Source organism: Strix uralensis, chromosome 4, assembly GCF_047716275.1.
Source record: "Strix uralensis isolate ZFMK-TIS-50842 chromosome 4, bStrUra1, whole genome shotgun sequence".
Lineage (NCBI taxonomy): Eukaryota > Metazoa > Chordata > Aves > Strigiformes > Strigidae > Strix > Strix uralensis.
Window position 1 is genome coordinate 26,970,370 of NC_133975.1, and position 23,377 is coordinate 26,993,746.

The following is a 23,377-nucleotide window of genomic DNA, read 5'->3' on the forward strand; positions in this document are numbered from 1 at the left end:
TTCATGAAGCGCAATGTATAGCATCTACAATGGGAAGGCTTTATGAACTGACAGCAGATGCAAGCATCAGGGGAGCTGGTTGTATTTCACCCCTCTGTGAGAGAGGGAAGCATGATGATAGCGCACACGGGGCTCTCATAGCCCAGAAGTTTAAGTATTTCACATCACTACATTGGTATAAACTTTCTATTAAATCTTTATTCATAATGTCCAGATATCTTTTGATATTAAGCAAACTCAGGGATGTTAATCATCTTTGAAAGCATCCATCTAGCATTAGAAATACCATTATTTTCATTCTCATATCTACTTCAGCACTAAAATTTTGTATTTATTTTTCAGAGATGGATTTATACACATAACTGAAGCTAGATTCAGAAATCTATGTTTAAGGAGATAGAAATGGTATCTCTGACACAACCACTAAAAAGAATTAGAAGAAAATTCAGAAAAATAACCATGTCACCAATCATCCTGGTAAATCAGGATGCAAAACACTGCTAGCAAACAGTAGCCAGAAACAAACCTAACACAGAACTGGAATCCTATGGTGGACAAGCATTTCAGATAGAAAAAGGGAGGGATTAATCTATACCAATGCACGGAGTATAAGCAACAAACAGGGGGAGCTTGAGGCCATGATGCAGCACGAGAACTATGACATAGTAGCTATAACAGAAACGTGGTGGGATGCCTCACACGACTGGAGTGCTGCAACCGATGGCTACAAGCTCTTCAGGGGGATAGACAGGGAAGAAGAGGTGGTGGAGTGGCCCTGTATGTAAGAGAATGCTATGACAGCTCAGAAATCAAGTATAGTGATAACGGGGTTGAGAGTGTTTGGATTGGGTTAAGGACCAGTAAAGCAGATCTTGCTGTGGGAGTCTGCTATAGATCCCCCAACCAAAGCAGTGAGGTGGATGAAGCTTTCTATAAGCAGTTGGGAGAAATCTCACGGTCACTTGCCATTGTTCTTGTGGGGGACTTTAACCTCCTGGGTATCTGCTGGGATCACAACACAGCAGAGACGGAACAATCCAGGAGGTTCCTCACACAACTGGTGAGTGAGCCGACCAGGGAAGGTGCCCTCCCGGACCTGCTTCTTGTGAACAGGGAAGAGCTTGTGGGGGAAGTAAAGGTTGGCGGCCGTCTAGGGTGCAGTGATCATGGGATGATTGAGTTTTCAATCCTTGAAGAAACAAAGAGAGGGGTTAGTAAAACTGCCACCTTAGACTTCCGGAGGACAAACTTTGACCTGTTCAAAAGACTGATTAACAAAATCCCTTGGGAGGCTGCCTTGAAGGATATGGGAGTCCAGGAAGGCTGGACATACTTCAAGAGAGAAGTCTTAAAGGCACAGGAGCAGGCTGTTCCCGTGTGCCGAAAAACAAGCAGGCAGGGAAGGAGACCGGCCTGGCTAAACAGGGACCTTTGGCTGGATCTCAAGAACAAAAGGAGAATCTATTGCCTTTGGAAGAGGGGGCAGGTGTCTCATGAAGACTATAAAGATGCAATGAAGTTATGCAGGGAGAACATTAGGAGAGCCAAAGCGCAACTAGAGCTCAACTTGGCTACAGCTGTTAAGGATAATAAAAAATGTTTCTATAAATTCATTAACAACAAAAGGAGAAATAGGGAAAATCTCCGTCCTTTACTGGATACAGAGGGAAACATGGTAACTAAGGATGAGGAAAAGGCTGAGGTGCTCAATGCCTACTTTGCCTCAGTCTTTAGCAGTGGAACTGGCTGGTCCGTGGACACCCAGCCTCATGAGCTGGGAGATAGGGAGGGGAAGCAGAATGAGGTCAGCACAGTTGAAGAGGAGGTGGTCAGAGACCTGCTACACCACTTGGATGCACACAAGTCTGTGGGACCGGATGGGTTACACCCAAGGGTGCTGAAAGAGTTGGCAGATGTGCTCGCCAAGCCGCTTTCCATGATTTACCTGAAGTCATGGCTAACTGGGGAAGTCCCATTGGACTGGAGGGTGGCAAATGTGACACCCATCTACAAGAAAGGCAGCAAGGAGGACCCAGGAAACTATAGACCTGTCAGTCTGACCTCGGTGCCAGGAAAGGTCATGGAGCAGGTCATCTCGACTGCCATTAGAAGTTATATAATGGACAACCAGATGATCAGGCCCAGTCAGCATGGGTTTATGAAAGGCAGGTCCTGCTTGACAAATCTGATCTCCTTCTATGACAGGGCGACCTGCTTATTGGATGAGGGAAAGGCTGTGGATGTTGTCTACCTTGACTTTAGTAAGGCCTTTGACACCGTTTCCCACAGCATTCTCCTGGCAAAACTGGCAGCTCATGGCTTGGATGGGCACACGCTTTGCTGGGTAAAAAACTGGCTGGATGGCCGGGCCCAAAGAGTTGTGGTGAATGGAGATAAATCCGGTTGGCAGCCGCTCACGAGTGGTGTCCCCCAGGGCTCAGTTTTGGTGCCACTCCTGTTTAACATCTTTATTGATGACCTAGACGAGGGGATCAAGTGCACCCTCAGTAAGTTTGCAGATGACACCAACTTGGGTGGGAGTGTTGATCTGCTCGAGGGTAGGGAGGCTCTGCAGAGAGACCTGGACAGGCTGGAGCGATGGGCTAAGGCCAACGGTATGAGTTTCAATAAGGCCAAATGCCGGGTGCTGCACTTGGGCCACAACAACCCCCAGCAGTGCTACAGGCTTGGGGAGGAGTGGCTGGAGAGCTGCCAGTCAGAGAGGGACCTGGGGGTGTTGATTGACAGCCAGCTGAACATGAGCCAGCAGTGTGCCCAGGTGGCCATGAAGGCCAATGGCATCCTGGCCTGTATCAGAAATAGCGTGGCCAGCAGGGACAGGGAAGTGATCTTACCCCTGTACTTGGCACTGGTGAGGCCACACCTCGATTACTGTGTTCAGTTTTGGGCCCCTCACTACAAAAAGGACATTGAATTACTCGAGCGTGTCCAGAGAAGGGCAACGAAGCTGGTGCAGGGTCTGGAGCACATGTCGTACGAGGAGTGGCTGAGGGAACTGGGGTTGTTTAGTCTGGAGAAGAGGAGGCTGAGGGGAGACCTCATTGCCCTCTACAGCTACCTGAAAGGAGGTTGCAGAGAACTCAGGATGAGTCACTTTAACGAAGTAACAAGCGATAGGACAAGAGGTAATGACCTCAAGTTGCTCCAGGGAAGGTTTAGACTGGATATTAGGAAGCATTTCTTTACAGAACGGGTTGTTAGGCGTTGGAATGGGCTGCTCAGGGAGGTGGTGGAGTCCCCATCCCTGGAGGTGTTTAAGAGTAGAGTCGACATAGCGCTGAGGGATATGGTGTAGTTGGAAACTGTCAATGTTGGGTTGATGGTTGGACTGGATGATCTTCAAGGTCTTTTCCAACCTAGACGATTTTGTGAATTATACAATTCTGCAAAACCACAACAGAATTTCACTTGCAATTAGAACTGCCTTCGATTCAAACTATATTAGCAAAATAGCTACTCACTTTGGAAACTTGAGGACAAATTCTCCTTAAAACTGCATATGCTGAGAATATAACAACTTCAAATTTTCCTTTATTGTGAAATCTGCACTAGGATCTCCCTCAAAACAAACACCTGCTTGGTGAGAACGTAAACATGCCAGAGCACATTAAAACAATGCACAAAAGATCTTTAGTATATGATGTACCACAAGCCCTCGAGACCTATTAGCACTATGGAGAAGACACAGCTGATTGTCATCACAAGTTGTCACAAACAGTAAAAGAAGAAATGCACAAGCAAGAGCATGGTCCTTCCCTGGGATGAAAATAGTATCTAATCTTTGGTGAAAGAGTTACAATTTGTGGACATGCCAAAGGACTGCAGGTGGCCTTGGAAAGCAGGAAAACCAGAGTTACATAGGATGAGAAGATTTCCCTTTCTAGAGTTGTACTTACCTTTATTGCTGTGCAAAAACGAAAGACTGCCAAGAGGTCCTTCAGAATTAGGACACACATGGTTTCAAAAGCTGTTTTTCTAATGCACGGCCTTCACTTTCCAGTTTCCTTCACCACACAGATGTCCATCTTCTGGTTTTTATTAATTTCTTAAAGTTCCTTTACTGTTACTCTTCTGATCTACTTAAAATCCTCATATACAATGGCAAGCAATTAATTACCCTTTTGCCACTCTGGAAGGATCAAGGTCACTGAGTTCTTTGAAAATAGCTGCTTGGTACGCACTGGCAGTTGAAAAAGTTCTATGTTAGGAACTACGATCAAGACAAAAATCCTTATGCCTACTGTTTTAATGTAGAGTTGAACTATCACAGGACTAGTGCATGCACTTCCACATGCTCTATTATAAAAAGGGACATAGCAGACTAGAAAAGACAAAGACAGACAAAACTGCTCTGCAGGCAGAGATACTGAGCGTAGTAGGACTCCCAAGCTTGGAAAACAAATGACAGAGAGGAGGGAAGGTTGTCACAGAAACCTGTAAAATCATGAATGGTGGGAAGAAGGCAAGGATGGAAAGGAAATGATCATTCATTGCTATTTACTGCTTCCTATAACAGAAAAGCAAAGGGCACCTAATGAAATTATTGTAGAGCAATCTTATAACAAAGGGAAGTACTTTCTCATACAACACAATTAAATTATGGAGCTCATGGTCACAGGATGTTGTGGATGCCAGAAATATAAATGAGACCCAAAATGATTAAACAAATTAATGTTAGAAAAGTCTATCAAGAACAATTAAAGAAGATAACATGAAAGACATACCAAGTCTGGAAGCCCTAAAACCACCAATTCCTGAAAGTGAGAAAGGTATAATAGGGGGACAACCACTTTCTGCTAGCCCTGTTTTTTGTTTCTATTACTCCCAACACAGTTCAAAAGAGCTCTTACGTCAGCAAATGTTTACAGTCTTGCTTCCCTTATATTATTTGTATTCCAGAAAAATTCAGAAATAGAAAGGGGAGATGATGGTAACATACTGGATGTGAGATGCTAGTTAGAAATTCACTGTTTCTGCACTGATAATGAATTCTCAGTCAATCCTGCCACCTTCTGAAAACAGAATTAGCCCAGATAAAAGACTGTGGCCAGCACAACATACAATCCTGACATAGCATCTGTAAAGTGATAAACCAAAACAAAAATAACTAAGTCAAAATATCCTGATCTGGTGGCCTTTTCATTGGCCCTTTTGCAGTAACATTACCAGAAACAGAAAACAAAGAATTTTCTCTCTCTTCTAAACTTTGACCACCACCTTACCTATCAGCAAGTCATAAAATAACAAAGCACGTCCCACAAAAGACCTTTAGTGTATTACCAAATGAGGTTAGTTCATGATTGCAGAATTCAAGCTGCAAGGCTCATTCCTTTCAAAAAATGTACTTCTAAAACAGTAGAGAAATTAAATACTACTATTGTGAACTTACACTTGTGTTCAGCATTTTTGATAGAAACTTTTACAATTTTGTATGGTGTCCCATGATATCTGGTACTTTTAAAATCCCCAACTCCTAGAATTGTGAGAAAATTGCAGCTTGTCCATTAAAAAAACCCAAAACCAAAACCAAATAACTCTCACCACAACCCACAGAATCTCCCATGTCTCTCCCTCCAAAAGAAGCTGAACAAATAAGATTAGAATGAAAGTTTAACCCTACAAGGTAAACAATGACCTAAAATTGATTCTTGGTTTTGAAAACACATTCTTTTTAGATGCCTGTTTGGGAACAAGGTGTATTTGTTTCAAGAAAAATTTACAACTTTGTTTTCATTTAGTTTTTAATTGGTTTCTTGGTGTAAACTGAAGCATTTATTCTTATTCATCTGTACTGCAGCCTTCATAAATGCATGATATCTATAAGCATTCTTGTGTTAATTACAGAGAGGATGTAAGATGAATGTGTTAATAATAAAAGAGCAACATCTGAAAACTCCCTCCCCTCCCCTTTTGGAAGCCTTTCTGGTTCCAGTGCTCAGTCTGTCCACTTACCCTGTCTACAGATGGGGTGGTTTAGCAGAGGAAAACAAGAGATCTACTGTGCAAATGCTAGATATATTCCTTCACCTACAGTAAAGCCTCTGTTGTATACTTGGAAACATAAAAAGAAAGGTTAAAAAAACACAACTAATAATTTATATTACTAGACTATTTCAAGTGTGGCCTGCAGGGAGTGCAACTTCTAAATCAGTAGATTTTGTCTGTCAGGTTTGGGTTTTTTTTTTTTTAAATACTGTTGAATAGTTATTGCACTTGATGTTAGCAAAATTTGAAGTAGTGAACCTGAAATGTTGGTCGAACACGTAGACAGCATCTCTACATACTTCTAGCAGAGAGACCTGAAAGACAATCCACCCCTCTGCATCATTCCTAGAAAACCACAACTCTTCCTGGGTCACTGCTCAATTGATTTTATGACTGGACAGCTGAAGCTTATCCCAGATTAACAACAGTCTCTCAAATTAGAGACACCTGACCACCCAAAACAGGCATGTTTCCTCTGGGAAGTGTTAAGCATTCTGGACCCTGCACCTCTGTTTTCTGGACCAGCTCCTTGAAACCAAAAAAGTCGATGTGGACAGAAGCCACTGGGAGGAACAGAGAATGAGGCAACTTCCATGTCACACTACTCCTGAAGCAGCTTCTTTTAAGAAACTGCATTTTCTCTGTGAAGTAACTGTAGGATTAGATAATCTTCAGAAAGAGGAGCTTCCCATAAAAGACATACACTTGGTATAAAGTACAGAAATCTGCAGTATGGTTATGAAAGTGAGAATTCAACTATGACACAAAATCAAGAGAAATATAAAAAAAGATCTTCTGTTAATGATCATCCATTCTGATAGTTGCATAAGGGCCTTATTTTCTATACATATCCTGAAAATGCATAGGCAGTATAATTTTAAAAAGCCCAACACACCCATTTTAGTGGAAAAAAAAATCCTGTATGAAAAAATCAAATAAACTTCCTATTCTATGCCAGTGGAAGCTTAGCCCTGAAATCTGATGTTTCAGGTTTTTTTCAATGTTTTCTTCCTACTTCTCAGATCACTGTTAAAAAAGCATTGGTTACATTTCAGCACAATTAACCATGGGAAATTAATGCAGTCAGGAGACTACAAAGTTCCTTAGTCAATCTGCTGACAGGCTCTAGTGGCAAAAAAGGGAGACTCATTATTCTGGTTTAGTTAAGCACAAAAGAAAATAAGGTAATTTGAGTTTAACACCAAATGTTATCTTGAAAGTCTGCTACAGAGTGTGGCAAGTAATGCTGGCTTGCATACAAAAGAAAAACAAATTGAACTAAATTTCAAGTAATTTTACAAAAGCCAAACTAGATCACTATTTCTTATTACTAGTTTGTTTTTGTAAGAAGCAAATACAGTTACGCTACTTAATTACAATTCCACAAATGAAGACAAGAAGTTGTATAAAGGTTTTGTGTGAACCAGCTTTCCAACAAAAGATCGTTTTTCTGACCTAGCCAAATTGATTGATTTAGGGCTGGCAAAAAGAACAAAAAAAATGTCTAAGATATTAGTCAACATTCTCTGACAGATCCCAATCAAATGCCAGCTATAAACCACCTCACATTTCTAACCCCCAAAACCTCACTCAGTATATCAAAAGTTGCTTTACCTTGAACTTTAGGGAATGACTAGGGGTACTGCTCTTATATTATTTAGACAGACTTTTTGTTCTCTTTGACTGCAAGGAAAATAAAGCAGTCCCAGGGGAGGAATTTGTGACATGTGAAGGAGAAACTGGAAGTCCGGTTCATAATGTATTTTAAACCTATGTAAAAACCTTCGAGTTCTACAGATCACAAATCTAAAACATCACTTGTCAATTCACTACTGAAATGAGGAGCATTCTGAAAGATACCATTACAGTATTAACTGCACACCATGCATTCTGCAACTTAAGCTGTCAGATACCAGCTGATCTTCCACTGAGCAGAATGTTTATTAACAGATACAATAATTGTATTCCATATCCAGAGCTAAGGGACATTGTCAACCAGAGCTAGGAGTAAGTAAAATAGAAAAGAAGTGTTACTTACAGTTACTAGATGCTCCTGTATAGTTCAACATGTACTGATCTGCTACCAGCATCCTTTAAGTTTGCTATATACATGTTCCAACAGCTTCATATTCTCCTTCTGTGTAGCATTTCCAACTCAAATATGGGAAAACACAGTGCTATGTTTAACCAGACACTTACTTAATTAGTCTAACGAGGAATGGTGCTTTGGGTGGGAGAAAAGAAAAGCCACCCCTTTTCAACTGCCGGTAGATGTAACAGAGGAACACCACATGTTGACCATATAAATGGCTGCGTTTTCTAATAAGCCAGGAAAAAATGAGAGGGATGGCTATACAGGAATTACAGCAGCGTGTGCATACAGTGCATTCTCTACTGAATTGATTCCAGCTTGCAAGACATTGATGTATTTTCTGACTGACTCTGCTCAGGAAACAAGCTTTTGAAACAGTACTTTCAGCCCACAAGCCTTTAGATATCAATCACATCAAGATTTAATCAGCTCAACTTTGAACCAGAATAGCCCCTCACCCTGCAAATCAACCCCTGGAAATATATATATGCTGGTTTTTTTCTCCTTAGCTGCCTGTATAAACATGAAAAGAAAAGGCTTAGAAAAATGTATGGCAAAGATCCACTCTTTGAAGACAAAATTCCTCTTAAGGCTGCTAACCTCTGACTCCCTGAAGGTGCATTGCAGCAATGGTCGAAATTGATTTAGTGAAAGGCTTCTATTAGTGAGAACACTGTTCTCATCACAAAGTCCCTCCCCTTGCTATAATCAATAATTTAAGCAAAGCCAAGAATCATGTCAGCCAAAATGACCAGGTTAACTTGACTGTCTTTTTCTTGCAGAGTAGAAGTAAAATTAAATTAAAGTCTGAATGTATTCTAATTTAAAAATTAATTTGACCAATCTGAGTTGTGCATTTTGGCTTTCATTTTGAGAGGGGGAAGAGAGATGGGCTCCTTTGCTCCTTTCTGAAAACTTCTCAGGCTCAGGAAAGAGCCAAAAATCCACTTCTAAAAAGTAAAAGAAACCATAACCTTAGATTTAGGGTATTTTATCAGTTACATGCAAACAAGAAATGTGCTCTACAGAGTTACAACTCTTGAGTATTATGACAGTGCTACTATATCTATTTCTCAGTGCACTGCAACTGTCTCTGAGTTAATAACTGAAGATGTGCTTCATATTTAAACTTAGCCCTGCAGAATCTCAATTCAAAAGCAATTAAAAACAAAATAATAAGAAAAATGAACTTAGTTAACATTAAATTATGTGACTGTTTATGAAAAAAAAATATTTTCATAAAGAAACAATTTCATGAATAGTTCTGAGACTCACTACTTCCAAGGCTTTTGCTTGAAAATCATATTAGGCAATAAATTAGTCCAGTGTATCAAATGATGTACATATAAAATGATCAACATAACAAATAGTGGTTAAAAACAATCCCTGTAACACAACACCATATAGAAATGGAAAAAAATGTCCCAGAGACACTATGAGTAGGGAAGAAAAATATATGCTTCAGATTTGGGGCTGTCCTCCCCCTAAAGATTTCTCAACACTGAAGTATCATGGATAAATCTGCTGTGCAAACCGAAGAACACGCACCACTAGGCTTTAGAAATCCAGATCTCAGATACTACAAGAAACCCACTTAATGTCATTATCTTGAGCTCTGTGGCATCCTGATATTGGACATTTACAGCCTAATGCTGAGTACCCAGGGGCTCCATACATCTTAAAATGAAGCAATTGAGCCTTAATGGCAAGTGTATGTGCTTTCATGGGATTGCTTAAAAAAGGCTTCATGTCCCTTAAGGCAGGGACCATACATCCACTCTCAAGCAAGGACTGAGTTCAGAGTAAGGTCTCTGCAGCATGCGAAGTCCCATCATGCAAGACCTCTCCTGGTCCATGGAGATGGCTTGGTACTGCCCTGAATCTACCCACCCTCTCTTGATGCAGCAGCAATAAACCCAAGGCTGCCTGCAGCACCATCTAGTCCGCATCTCGGTGATACATGCTATAGGTTTCTCAGTGTTTAATACCATAGCTTGCAATAGCACAGTTGTGACTCAAGGGACCCATGACCCCAATTCAGCCAATCCCATGTCATTAATTAAAGCTGAATTAAATTTCAATCAGCTAAAGAGGACTTGTGTGAGAGTTAAACACGTGGGGAACCGGTGCACTGAGAGACTAGAGTCTAAAGGAGCCGCTAACTTGGGGAGATTAAAAGAAATACCTACAGATGCAAATATACCAGGGCAGGAACTGGCATTTAGGTCTGTGTCCCTCACTGCACAGACATCTCCTTCCACCAGGGCTTGAATCCAGTCCTGAGCTAGGATTTTACTTTCTCTTAGCAGTACTTCAGTATTAAATGATTTTCACCCAGAGCTCCCCTGTTTTTGCCTGCTTTAAGTTTTCAGAACTGTGAAATAATGTCCCAGCCTCAAGCACAGGCAAATTTCCCACTACTCACTTCTGCTGCTTTACTCTCAATCTTAGTCCATCCTATTTATTTTCACTGTCTTTGTGCTAGTCCTGCTTGCCTGACCTACTGACTACAAACACCCCTGCTTGTTTCCAAGCTCCTGCTTATTCCAGCTTCCCCTCAGTTTGTGTCAAGTTCTCATTTATCTCCACAGCTGCAGTTACTCTCCTTTTGCTTCCCCTTCCAGTGGGTCCCTCTGCTCAACAAGTCTGCAGGGCACACTCCCATCTTCCAACCCTTCCCACCTTCCTCCCCACCCCACAACTCTTGTTCCCCCATCAGCTTTCTCCTCTACTGAGAGCAGTGGTAAGACAAGATCACCTCTGCTACTAGAGCCCAACAGCAGTATTGCTGCAGATGCTCAGAGAAACAACCACAGTGGCCCAGGCTTTGGGTTTCCACCCTGCAGGGGATTTAACTGCAAAGAGGCAGGAATGACTTCTGAGCAGGAACATCCCAGAACTGTACCAGCCATCCCCAGCGTTGTACACCTAGGTTAATCCCTACTACCCCACAACTGTGAGATCCTCAAAAAGCTCAGGGGCCACTGTAAAGACTAAAGACTCATTCTGCTGAGCAGTAATACCGTTTCCCTACTACACCTTCTGCAGCTGAGATACAGAAGCAGAGATGATGACAGACAAGCACCCAAACAGGCTGCAAAGAGCTCTGGAGCACACAGAACCCACCTAGCAGAATATACCCACATTCTCAGCTTGCCTTAATGAACAGGGGCGGGCAGTTTAAGAGTCCTCCCAAAGGTAACGTTGTTTTTTCCTTCCCTTCCCCAGAGATTTCTATACCCATTTCAAAACATCAATCAGGTGGACTGAAGTTTGGCTTGACTTCTATGCAGCATTCAGAAGTGCTGAGGCAGAGGTTTACTGGATCGATTTTGGTCATAATTTGTTATTACTTGCGCAGCTTTATGAACTGGGATGATTTTTTTTTTTAAAGGAGAGGCGGTTGGTCTGATATTAGTTGATGGTGGCTTTTCTTCTGTGCAACTTCCTGTCTTACCATCCCTCTGGAAGAGCTATCAGGACCCTGACCTTTCCCCACTACCTTCTCTGGTTTCTCTCTGTGGTTTGTTTCCCCTTCCTCTTTGCTTGGTCCTGTTTCTGACTGGACCTGAACTCTTTCCATGTTCTCAGGAGAGACCTGTGAAGACATACAACCCTGGGCACAGAAGACCTTTTTCAGCAAGATGTATTCAACCTCGGAGAGGACATGCAGGATCCAGAATTACACCTGTCCATCCCTGAAACAACAGAAGCTTGAAAAGCTTCCAAAAATAGTTTGTGAAGTTAAGTACCAGACATGAATAAGCTGTTCACTGCTCCTGAAACTTTAGTTTTCCCTACAGATTCTCAGAAGAGTCTCCCACTTTGCTACAACACACAACAAGCCCTGTATAAAAAGCACGCCCTAATATCTCCTAACATTACACATCAATGTAAACTGCACTACAGGGTTACGGGAAACTTGCGGTGCTCTGAAGATCTTGTCAACTACTCTACAGCTTCCACCCAGACAGTAATATGACTCTGGCATTCACTTCCCTGCGTTGTCTTGCCAGAACCTCTATTCCCCGTTGTCACCTTCCACTTTCCTCCACCTGTATTCCAAATGTTCCAGCAGCCAGGTCTGCAGGCATTTGTTTACCCTACAACTATACATTTTACTGAATAGAAAACATTCATTTTTAAAACACTCAAAATCATAGCACAGCACTTATACAAAGCAGCACTCTGATTTTGTCTGCATTAGGAATTATATGCTTTACTACACTAGCAAGGAAAGTGTCCCTGAAAAGACACTCACCAAACAAGAAATTAAATATCAAGGGCAAAATAAGCCATCTTGTTAAACTCCCATCAAGTGGCCAGAAGTTCAGCTGGAATAATGTCAAAATTAATGAAGCTATGTCATTTAGGACAGGGCCACACTTGACACTGTTTTAGTCAAAGCACTGAGCTAGGCACAGCAGTGCTTTGGTGGTCAGAGCACAGCCACTAGAAGGCAACCATCTCTGAACTCAACCTCCCCTGGCCCCGGAGCACCCAGGGAGAGATGTCACACTGTGAGAGAGCTGTGTTTGGAAAGAATACGACAAACCATCCCAGATCCTTTAGGCACAATACAGCAGAGATTAACCAATGAGTGATCTTTACAACAAAGCCAGACCCAGAAAAGGAGCAAATTTTATTTCTGCACTGCAGGGTAGATGTTGCAGGCTCTATCCAGCTGCGTAATTAATTTGTGAGTGTTATTTGATGTGTGTCTCGCTTAGCCTGCGTTTGCTCCTCCAGATTGCAAGTCCTAGTTCTTGCCTCCTGTCTGCTGCCTGTCCTGGGCACCACCAGGCACCTCAAGGGACATCAGGCAGGTAGCTGAATCAAGTCCTCCCTAGGGAGGAAAATGAATGGCTCTGATGAAATAAAGAATAGTTCTTTATCTTTTTGGTAAACAGTAAGTATGAAACTGCAACCGTGACCACACAACACATTCTGGAAAGCCTCTTCTATAGTCCCAAATTCTGGTATCTGCAGAGTTTGGGAAAGGATGATATTACATAAAACATCCATTCTTCCATTCCTGAATTTAAGCATGTTAATTCACTTTTACATACCTATTTTTAGTAACTATCCCAATTCAAAAGGGTGCTGATCACCATTTTTTACCATGGAAACTTTGGGTTTCAAGTCAGAGCACTTATTCGAGCATTCAAGATATGGATTTCGGTAGCTCCACTGAGAACCACCCGGTAAAACCCACCTGACTGCCCGAACACAGCAAGTGGCTTCCATGTGCAACTGATAGCAGCAGCGTGTACTTGAGAGACTCACCTTTCAAGTTCAATTTACTATCAAGTTCAGTTTATTTTATGGCCTTCTACCAGGAGGCCTGAATGTTCATCATTACTGTGAACACTGTGTAACTGTGTGGCATTTTAGGTTTTATTTCTTTTAAACTGGCTTACTTTTTCATCCCTAAAATCCTTGTATAGGGGTAGCTAAAAGGAAGATAAACATACAGTTAGTTACCTCACATACAGAATGTTACCTACACAAACACTGGCAATATACAGCAATAGTCACCTCTTCTATTTCATAAGCAGTCAGCAAATGGTCAAGCCAAGTCTGATACTATAAAACATGCACTGTTCTTGATATGTGCTTATCAGTAACATGTGGGATTCAAAAAAACAGCTCAATATTAAAAGTTGACAGGCCATTAAGATGCACAGTGGGTGTGGACTAGAGTCTCTTATTCCTGAAAATCTGAAAATTGGATGTTTACCTAGAATGCTACAATTGTATAGGTGATAATATATTATTTCTCTAGTATTATAGGACTTGTGTTTATCCACAGTATAACTGAATGTATTTCTACTGCCATAAATCTTTTCCTACACTCAGGAACACAGAGAACATATTTTGTAGCAAATAACATAGTAGTTGTCTATATCAGATACGTACTGCAAAGAAAAAATGGTGTTTTTAAGAGGACATCCATTTTAATTTTGTCAAAGATGCTGGTTAAAATCAGAAGCAGAACTGACTGTTGGTATAAATCCTTCTGACTAGTTCATGATTTGTGGTAATTTTTATTGTGTTAGAGGGCTATTCTACCCAGACATACTGTTATTTCAGAATACCAGGCTCTATTTACAAGAGTGACACTCCTGATCCCCAAGGACCAGTTTCATCGCTGTCATTTCTGCACTGGGTTGAACTTGTTTATTCATAACCAGCTATTAAGCTGCCCTCCTGGATTTGCTCAGAGACCAGCAGCAGACAGGCATTTGGTATATGGCAGTCGTATACAGCAGTGGCACTCCCTGAAAAAGAGGACACTTGTACTTTTGATACACCATTAAATGACATTTTCAACCAGGGAGAAACAAGGCATTGTGCAAGCCAAAGGCTGAGAAGCTAGGGAACCACAGGAAGCTGATGCCCCTGTGCAGTCTCGTGAAGCTCTGAAAAGAGCAAGGAGGGCAACTGTCCCAGAGGAAGAAAACCTGCATCTCTCTACACTGAGTGTCCCACATCTCAGGGACCTTCCTAATTATGGGGCTATTCCCTGCTCTGGAAGGAGAGGGTTTTGTTCAAATTAAGTTAAAACAGGAACCAAAAGCAAATTCCAGTATTCTTCTTGGCTTTGAGGCAAACAAAATTCCTTCTTTTTTTTCCAGAGCATTCCCATTCAGTGGAGATTATTACACAGAGAGCTGCATTTTACTAAGGAGGGATAACATTCCACTGAAACTGTGTTTCAGGTGATAGGAAGTTTAAGAAATGTGCCTGCCTTTTACAGACACTCTGGTGAGCTTCATCAAAAAAAAAAAACAAAAAAAACAAAACACGGCACTAGCATTGCCCTCATCCTCCCCTAGGTTTGGCTCTGGAGTGTCCACTTGACTACTTCAGAGAGAGAAAGAATAAGTAGAAGGTGTAATAACATAAGATGCTCTTCCTTTGAAAACTAGACTAAGGTAATTTTCTGGAGGGAGGGGGAAGAAGCATTCACCGTGATTTAAAAGTAGCTCTGTGCCATTTGCAGTTTTAAAGACATCTGGAGCTGGTCTTTGGTAACCCACAACATGCTCTCTGAATGACAGCAGTCAGCTGGATGGGGGCAGTTGGTCCTGAAGCCAGTGGAGGAAAGCTGAAAGTCCTTATAAAAAAACCTCTGAAAGCTGAAGTCAATGTAGTTCTTGTTAAGAAGCAGATATAGATAATTTCTTTGAAGGAGAAAGAAGAGTTTCCTCAAAACACAATTCTCACACTGTACTGTGCTTGTGGCGTTCGATTCCCCCATTATTAACAGACCCTATTACATTTGTTTGACATCATTACTAATCAACAACATTAACATTTGTTTAATACTCAGCCAGTTGGTTTGCATCTTTAAATTGGGTTGTCTTATTTTTGCCTCCTCATTCAGAAAAAGAGTCAATTCTGTTGAAAACACCTCTTCTTTCATCAGACCAGAAATAAAAGTGTCCTGCCCTAAGGAAAGTTCAGGAGGATTTTGTCTAAACAGTGATGCATCCCCAGTGCAAACTATTCAGCTTGAGTAAATTTTTCAGGGCCTTTGAATTACATACTTCCAAAACAAAACGCAAGAAAACAAAACAAAAAACACCCAACACAAAACAACATTAAGTTTTCCAGGATTTGAATAATAAATTCTGTTAACAGAGGGAAGAAGACAAAAGAATACAGAAGCTCTGGAAGTAGTATTTTGCCATTTTCAACAGTGTCCTCTCAGTAAAATGGTATGTCTATTGTATTCCTACCTATACTGAAGTATTAAATATAATACCTGGATTGAACATTAATAATTCTCCAGGTATCTGCTAGATTATACTCTCTAATGGATTAACCGTTCTCCAAACTGTATCTTTTTTTCCCTTCCCAGAAGTCATATGACTAAAACTGTCTATTTTTACAAATTTTTCTCCTGGATGCCCTTCTCTCGTTGGTCCCTAATGTTTATTACTGGAGCATAAACACAAGGGTTGGAGAGTACTCAGCCATGAAGAGCCCACACAGTGCTCTCCTCCCACCCAGATGCAGTGGCATTGAGGAGTCCTGGCCATGCCCAAAACCTTGGACTTCCAGGACGGGCACCACCAGGGTTCTGCTGCATAACTCCCCAGTCGGGAGGGCTTCCCTTCACCCATGCTGGCACATAGGGACAATGAGGAATGAAAGATTACACTAAAAAGACTGGAAACATCTACTGCAGGGGAAAGCACCATGTGCCTTTGGAGCAGATGGCCCGAGCAGGTTGGCGCAATACCTCCACTGATGGGATGTTTAAAACTAGATCAGACAACCACAAAAGAGCCAAGTTACCACCAACCCTTGCTTTCTGAGGTTTCTTCTTTCCTACTCCTAAATGTGGGCTCTCACATCTACTCCATGACCTCAAAGGGGCTAGATACAGCCCCCTGGGAATCTCTCAGGTTTTCAGTCAACCACCACTGCCATAAATGCATTGGGTGTATTTTCTGCTTGGGGGAAACTACTTCTGTGTCCCTAGCATGACAGAAGAGTGCAAGGCGTTTCAGGAATCAGCAAGCGTTACTTGATTTCCCTCAGCACTTCCAACTCCACCCACTGCTGTAGCACCCAAGTTATTTGGCAAGTGAGGTAACTCCTGTAGCTTGACCTGGCACGGTGAGAGGCGAACGAATGTCGATCAGCACCACAGTAATTCAAGCAACTCTTGGGAAGAAGATAGAAAAGGTACAGGTAACATTTAACTGTTCTTGACCGTGCCTCAAACAAGGAAGTTCAGTTCACTTACTCAACTTTTATTTCACCTCTTATTTTATTACCCTTCAAACATCCTTGGAGATACATGAACGTGCTTAGAGACAGCACATTACTCAAATCTAAAAGGCTGGAGACCCTGGGAACAACTAGAAAATTTGCCCCAAAACAAGTCTGGAGATATTTGCACCAGTTGTGATTGATTTCTGCTTTTTTGTACACCAGCAGTGTTGCTTTTTGCATCCCTCTTTTCAGCCTCCCAGAAGAAGCTGCAAGGGAGCCTGAGAAACTGGCCTGTGTTACCATGTCCAAAAGCCATCCTGGCATCCACGGCCACACGACATTTGATTTCTTAGCCCTCTTCTGTCATATCAATTGATAGTCCATTTTTGAAAGAAACTGGAAACAGTTAATGAAACAATTTTATCAGAGTGGAGGTAAATTTAAGATAGCAAATAATCCTAAGAGACAGATGTCTGTAAGTTGCAAGTTGCAACAGTTTGATGTTTTTAGAGTCCATGAATACGCAGGCATCTTAAAACCAGTGATCCGATCCAGTATGACAGGTCCTATGTCCTACTCCGTGTTCTCTGACAGTGATCACGGGTATGAGAAACACCTCTACCACTCTGACCTTGGAATGCAATTTTGAGGTTTTCTAGGGCTCTCCATTTATTTTTAACTCTCTTCTTACAGAGACTGAACTCAGATATCTGGACATGTGCTTTTCTATAACTGTCTGTTTAAAATACATCGGTTGCTAGCATGTTGAAGGTAGGGCACCTTTATTCTGCTTTAGAAGAGTGGTGAGCTCTGAGGGCTTTATTAATTGGCTTGATTTTTTTTTTTCCTTCTTTTTAAACAAGGAAACCTGCCATACTCAGCAGAGAAAAGTTCCCCTTTATTTCCATAGTACAAACAAAGCACAGCTCAGCTAACATTTGGTTACTTAAATAAGCAAACTTGCCAACACCTAAAAACAGCTCAGAAAATCCCCCTTCCCGAGTGCTGAAAGAGCTCATACACCATATAGTGGCAATATACATGTGCAAAGAAAATTTTAAACACATTATTTAAGAAGAAACAAAACTTATGCTAGTTCTTAGTATCTTAGGCCACCCTTACTTAAATTAGACTACTTGGAATTACTCTAACTTAGTTTTCAGTGAGTATAAATTTTCTACCCAGTTTCTCATTGCCAAACCTGGGGCAAGTACAAAGACAGAAGGAGCCAAAAAGCTCAGCATTAAGTTATCTAAATACCTCCTATTGGTAGTTTCTCCAGAAAATGTTATCAGTGATGTCACACAGATCATATCAAGTATCCTGAGAAATAATAACTCAAACAGCAATTTTAGTAAACTGAAAACTTTTTCATTTTGCATGTGAAGAGGTGACTTCATGAAAATTTTCTCTCTTAACAGCAAAGGTTTGTTACATATCAAAAAGGTCAGAAGATCCATTATATGTCACATAGTGGAGATTTCTGGTTGTCTTTTAAAAAGCCCTACACATTAAAATAAAAATCACTAGTTATAATTATGCACGACTGACATATAATGCAGCTGTGGATTTGGACCACAGTGGCCTCCAAACAATATATAGTCTCTGCACTGTAATAATGAAATCACTTAAAATACAAATAATATATGATGAACTTCTTTAGCTCTACGTCACCATCGAGAATCGAATTGCCTCACCTCATTTTGACAAAGTTGTACCTTTATATACTGGTTTGGATATAAAAAAAGTAACAAAGTCCATTAACTAGAGCAAATGAGATCTCTAGAGTTTTAAAAATAATACAGATGTGCTGTAAATCACAAAAGAGCCAGTGCAGAAGTCATCATTACTGTTCAAATAATTAATGAGCTCAGGCTTTCAAAAATGAAATGCCATGGTTTCAACTTCGGAGTTACTGTGTTGAACTGCTGCACAAAGTAAACAAAACACAAATTAGATGACCAAAGGTTTGGGAGGACTTCTTCTAAAATAAAATAATATCATATCATCAAAAGACTGGGGGTGGAGTAGGGATGATCACAAAGTTTTTTATTAGAAAAGCAAAAATCTTTGCTGAACCTAAAAATCATTGCTCAGAAAGGTAAGTTGTGTGTAGGCAGCTATCAGTACTTTAGCAACTCCAGACAATCATGTACTTCTTCACTAATCAATGGGTACATGTTGTGAGAGCAATTATTTAGAAAAGTAGCAAAAGGTGCAGTCACCATATTTTGAGGACCCTGTCTATAGTATTTGCTGGTGCCTTTCCTAAAGCAGCAGTAAAGCCACAAGGCCCGAGCAGGAGACTGCCATGCATTCCCAAGTGGACAAGGAGCTACATGCAAGACCAGCACTTGTGCTTCGATGCAGTCCACTTCCTCACTGAAAGCACCACTAAATCTCCTCTCCCCTTCCAACCACCAGCTCAGAAGAGTTAAGCAACATGTTTCTAAAACAGTGGCCGCGAGCAGCTGTTACTTGCGTACCTGTTTCATCAGGCGAGCTCGGTGAGGCGCTGTCCTGGGACAGTGTAGTCCAGCTGGAGTCCTCATCGCTTGGGGCCAGGTTTTGAATCCTATGGAGGGCACAATCTGTTTTGGCCCCAGTTTTTGGGTGGTCTTTCTTAGTCTCAGGGCTTGATGACACTGTGGCAACTTGGCCATCCTCTGGGCTTGACAGCTTGTTTTGTTTCCGGGGCAGGACTTCCCCATTGACAATAACGGTAGAAGCCTGGCTGTTGCTTTGTGCAGATTTATCTTCCATAGCAACAAAACTCTGCTCTAGCTCTCTAGCAGATGTCTCTAGATCTGCATAGTAATTCAGGAAGCTCTTGGTCCTCCTTGGCTGCGAGGGTAATATTTCACAACCAGAGGAATCCTGTGGGATCGGCTCTTTGCCTTCAAACTTCTCAGAAGTTACGTTTATGCCCGCAGTGGTACTGAGGTTTTTGTTGGGATCCTGCTGTCCCTGCTCGGCAGCTTTCCTGAGCTGGTTTTCTCCATTCTTCACCAGCTTTATATTGGCAGAGCTGTTCCCCAGAAGGGGCTGCGCTGCTGGATCGGAAAGACCCATGGCTGTCTGAATGTTAGTCAGTGCGTATTTTTTCCTGCATTTTGGAGGAGTGCTGTTTTTGGTCTCTGTGTGCCTAATTTCTGCATTCAGAAGTTCGTTATGCGAAGAACGCAGGTTAAGGGTGTTTGGCGGGGTGGCGGGGTTGTTGCGGTTCACAACGTCCGTCGTGCTGCCACTTGCCATAAACACTGCCAATGCGTCCACACCGGAATCAACTAAAAAGCAAAAGAAACAGTCATGAAATACATCCGTTATATACACTGTTTTGCTGGGGCTTCTGGTAAAGGGATGTGGCACTTCAAATAATTGCTTTATAATAGGAAAATTACCACAACCTAAGTGGGTAAGAGAATAGACAAAAGCTTAGCTTATTAAATAAGGAAAAACAGAGGCAGAAAAATAGAGAGATCATCAGGACCACGAAGCTGAGAAAAAGCAGAAAGCTTGACCCTATACATGGCAGTTTGAAGGCAGTTTTTTGATGTTTGATTCTGTTGCAGGTAGGCCTGGGGACAAGAGAGGTGTCCTTTGCAAATTCCTGGGAGTCCAGAAGTCATCCTTACCATCATTTCATTTTAGCATTTCACCTCTACCTCTGACAAGAAGGAGGCGAAGAACTCCTTGAGTGCTCATCACTAGGAAGCAGAAAATTTGAGAAATTTCTAACCAGACCACAGGCAGATGCTGCTCCTTCTTCATCAGGGGAGAACTCAAGCACTATTAATTTTAAGCCTGACTGGCCACCCAGCTGTTGCCTCTTAACACCTGTATTTTCTCTGCTCTGCATTTTTTGGTGTGGTTTTTTTTTTTTGGGGGGGGGGGTGGGGGGTGGGGGTGTTTTTTGTTTTTTTTTAAAGGGTCAGAGGCAGGGAATACAAAAAGTAGAGTATTTCACAATACTGTACTTAATTTCAGGGGGCGGGGGGAGGAAATCCCTTGACAAAATATCCAACTCTAATTCAATCAACTTTAAAAAAGAGCTGCTCCAGAGATGATGGCTCACTGTTTCTACAGCTCACAAAGATTTAAGGATAAAACATACATCCTAGGGCAGAGTACACATACTCCACACATAAATAAAACTATTCTTTTGTCTACTTGTAGACAAATTTCTGATTTTTATTAGCCAGGGCCACAGTTCACATTTTGAAAAATATTGTTTGTTGAGGGAAACAAATTTTTAGACTATGAAAAAAATGATCAAAAGTATATTTTTTAAAACTATCATTTCTTCCTGTACTGCCTATTTACAGCTCCCACTAATCTGCACAAATACTCCACGAACACCTCAATTTACATACTGTAGTAGTCACTGTTGTTTGACACCTGGCAACCAAATTAGAGACCAATTAATAAATCACTCCCATCTGTCACAGCATGAAACACCCTTTCTGTTGTTCCTAATTCTCAGATATCACTGACTGCTTATATTGCACATAAAAATGTGTCTGGGGCTTATCCAGGAATGAAAAGCTATAATTTGAGCCAGCTGATGACAGATCATTCCAGCTGAGTTGTGCTGCATCCTTATATATTTGATATATGACAGAACTGACTGCTGGACAGATTTACAAGAGATTAAATAGATCTGTTTTAAAAGAACATACATAAACACAGAGTGAAAAGGAGCACTTCACAGTGTTACCTAAATGCACACACATTTGCTAATGTTCCTTCTTCTTTGATGTGCTGTCAAAGCTGCATACATCCAGCCATCACTCTGGTTCATTTAAAATCAGGCAGACCAAGTATACTCTGTTCCCTGAATCACCCACCTAGAACAACTTCTAAAACTTGTTCAAAACAGAATTTAAATTAAATTTTACAAATTTTCATGTCTGCCATTTCTTCAAGCCCCAGTCAGTGAGTCTAGACCAACTGCAAATACTTCAGAAGACAGATCACCCCATGTACTCTGTGCAAGAATCATCTGCTTAGGTAACAAACATCCTATAGATGATTTTAGCTTTAGCCACAAAAGAATTCTAAAACACAACCACCACATAACTTAAAGGAACTTTATAAATGTACGTCTCATATAAATACATCAATAAATGTTGATTTCTGCATCTTGCCTAAAACTAACCAAGTCTAAGTTAAGCAAGGTCACATCTGATCCTACATAATGTTACCAAAGCATGTGTTTTAATCTAAAAACACAAAATGGTCTGTGTTTATGGACTGGCTGCTTTGTATTTTTTCTGAATCAGTTAAAAGTCTCACAATCAGGAAGTCACATTAAAAAAATCAATGAATAGGCCAAGATAATTCTGACTCGCTGCCTGACCTTTAGAACTTACGGAATTGCACAGTAGCTACGGATTTTGTTAGATCTTATTTTACTCCATGCTTCAGCAAATTAAAACAAGAATTTTTTTTTTCACCAATAAACACAACTACCACAATCTGGAACAAGACTGAAATTTATTCTTGTTATTTCTTACAAGTGAGCTGCTTCACGCATGTTTGCCACGATTTTTACCACTGAACAACTTTTTAAAGAATAATCTTCCTAGATAAAGCTTAAGTATCTGCCTGCCAGATTAGCAAGTCTCCTGCCATTAGCATTTCACTTATCAAAAATATTGTAAGAATAAGCACATAGAAACACTGAAAACAAAATGTATTGTTTTACTAATCTGCTTGATAAAGCTCCCCCATGGATTTATGATGAACACTGGCACATCGATCAATGACTGAGCCAAAGCCTCCAGAAGTCTTTGTGACCCAAGCACTGTTCGCAAGTTGGGTGCTAAGTTGGGTTGGTGTATGACTATAAGCAGAAAAATGTCAAAATGAACCTTTCACCCGACACCACCTCTGCTCCTGACTCCTTTTCAAATGATCCGTTGATCAAATCATTATGATTAAATGACCAATGAACATGCAAACAGTACTACAAGGTGCGCACAGAGAAGAGCTGGCTGCCCTCTCAAAGGACAGGCACCTGGTTGCTGGCCATCACCCTGCTCTGCTCCCCCAGCCATGCTCTGGGATACACACAGAAGGCACCCCTCCACTCTTGGAAACAGATATAAAGGTGGGAAAAAGGGAAGTAATAAAAGAGGCAAAAAGAGAATAAGAAATACAGATGGGAAGGGGCAAGTCTTGCATCTCAAGGGCAGAATTCACTACCAGACCAGGACTAACTAAAGTGCTGGAAAACCTCTGAATGCAAGGAAATGCTTAAATGCACTGAAAAAAACCTAGATTGCATACTAGACCAGCATAAGGCAAAAGAGCAACAGCCTGTCCCTTCTCCTTTATACAGGACACGGTGATGCTTGAAACACACCACTTTTCCAAGATGAAGCATACACCACCTTTCTAATTAAAAACTTCAAGGAAATGCAACTTCTTCCTGTGCCTGTAATTTCAAGACCGAAATTCCAATCGCTGACTTCTCGTATCTTTTATTTTGTCTCTCGCACTGACCCTGCCTTCCTCACCCTAGGGGTACCTAACACAGGCAGGTGC

The 23,377-nt window shown here is 41.3% G+C and overlaps 1 protein-coding gene across 12 annotated transcripts in view; it reads right to left on the reverse strand.

Moving 5' to 3' along the window:
* APBB2 (amyloid beta precursor protein binding family B member 2) overlaps positions 1 to 23,377 on the reverse strand; it is a 209,411-nt gene that overhangs the window by 85,961 nt on the left and 100,073 nt on the right. For all 12 annotated transcript variants that reach the window (XM_074866044.1, XM_074866050.1, XM_074866045.1 and 9 more), the window contains one exon: positions 19,315 to 20,115. In XM_074866044.1, coding sequence (XP_074722145.1) covers positions 19,315 to 20,115 — 801 coding nt within the window. The remainder of the gene's footprint in view (positions 1 to 19,314; positions 20,116 to 23,377) is intronic.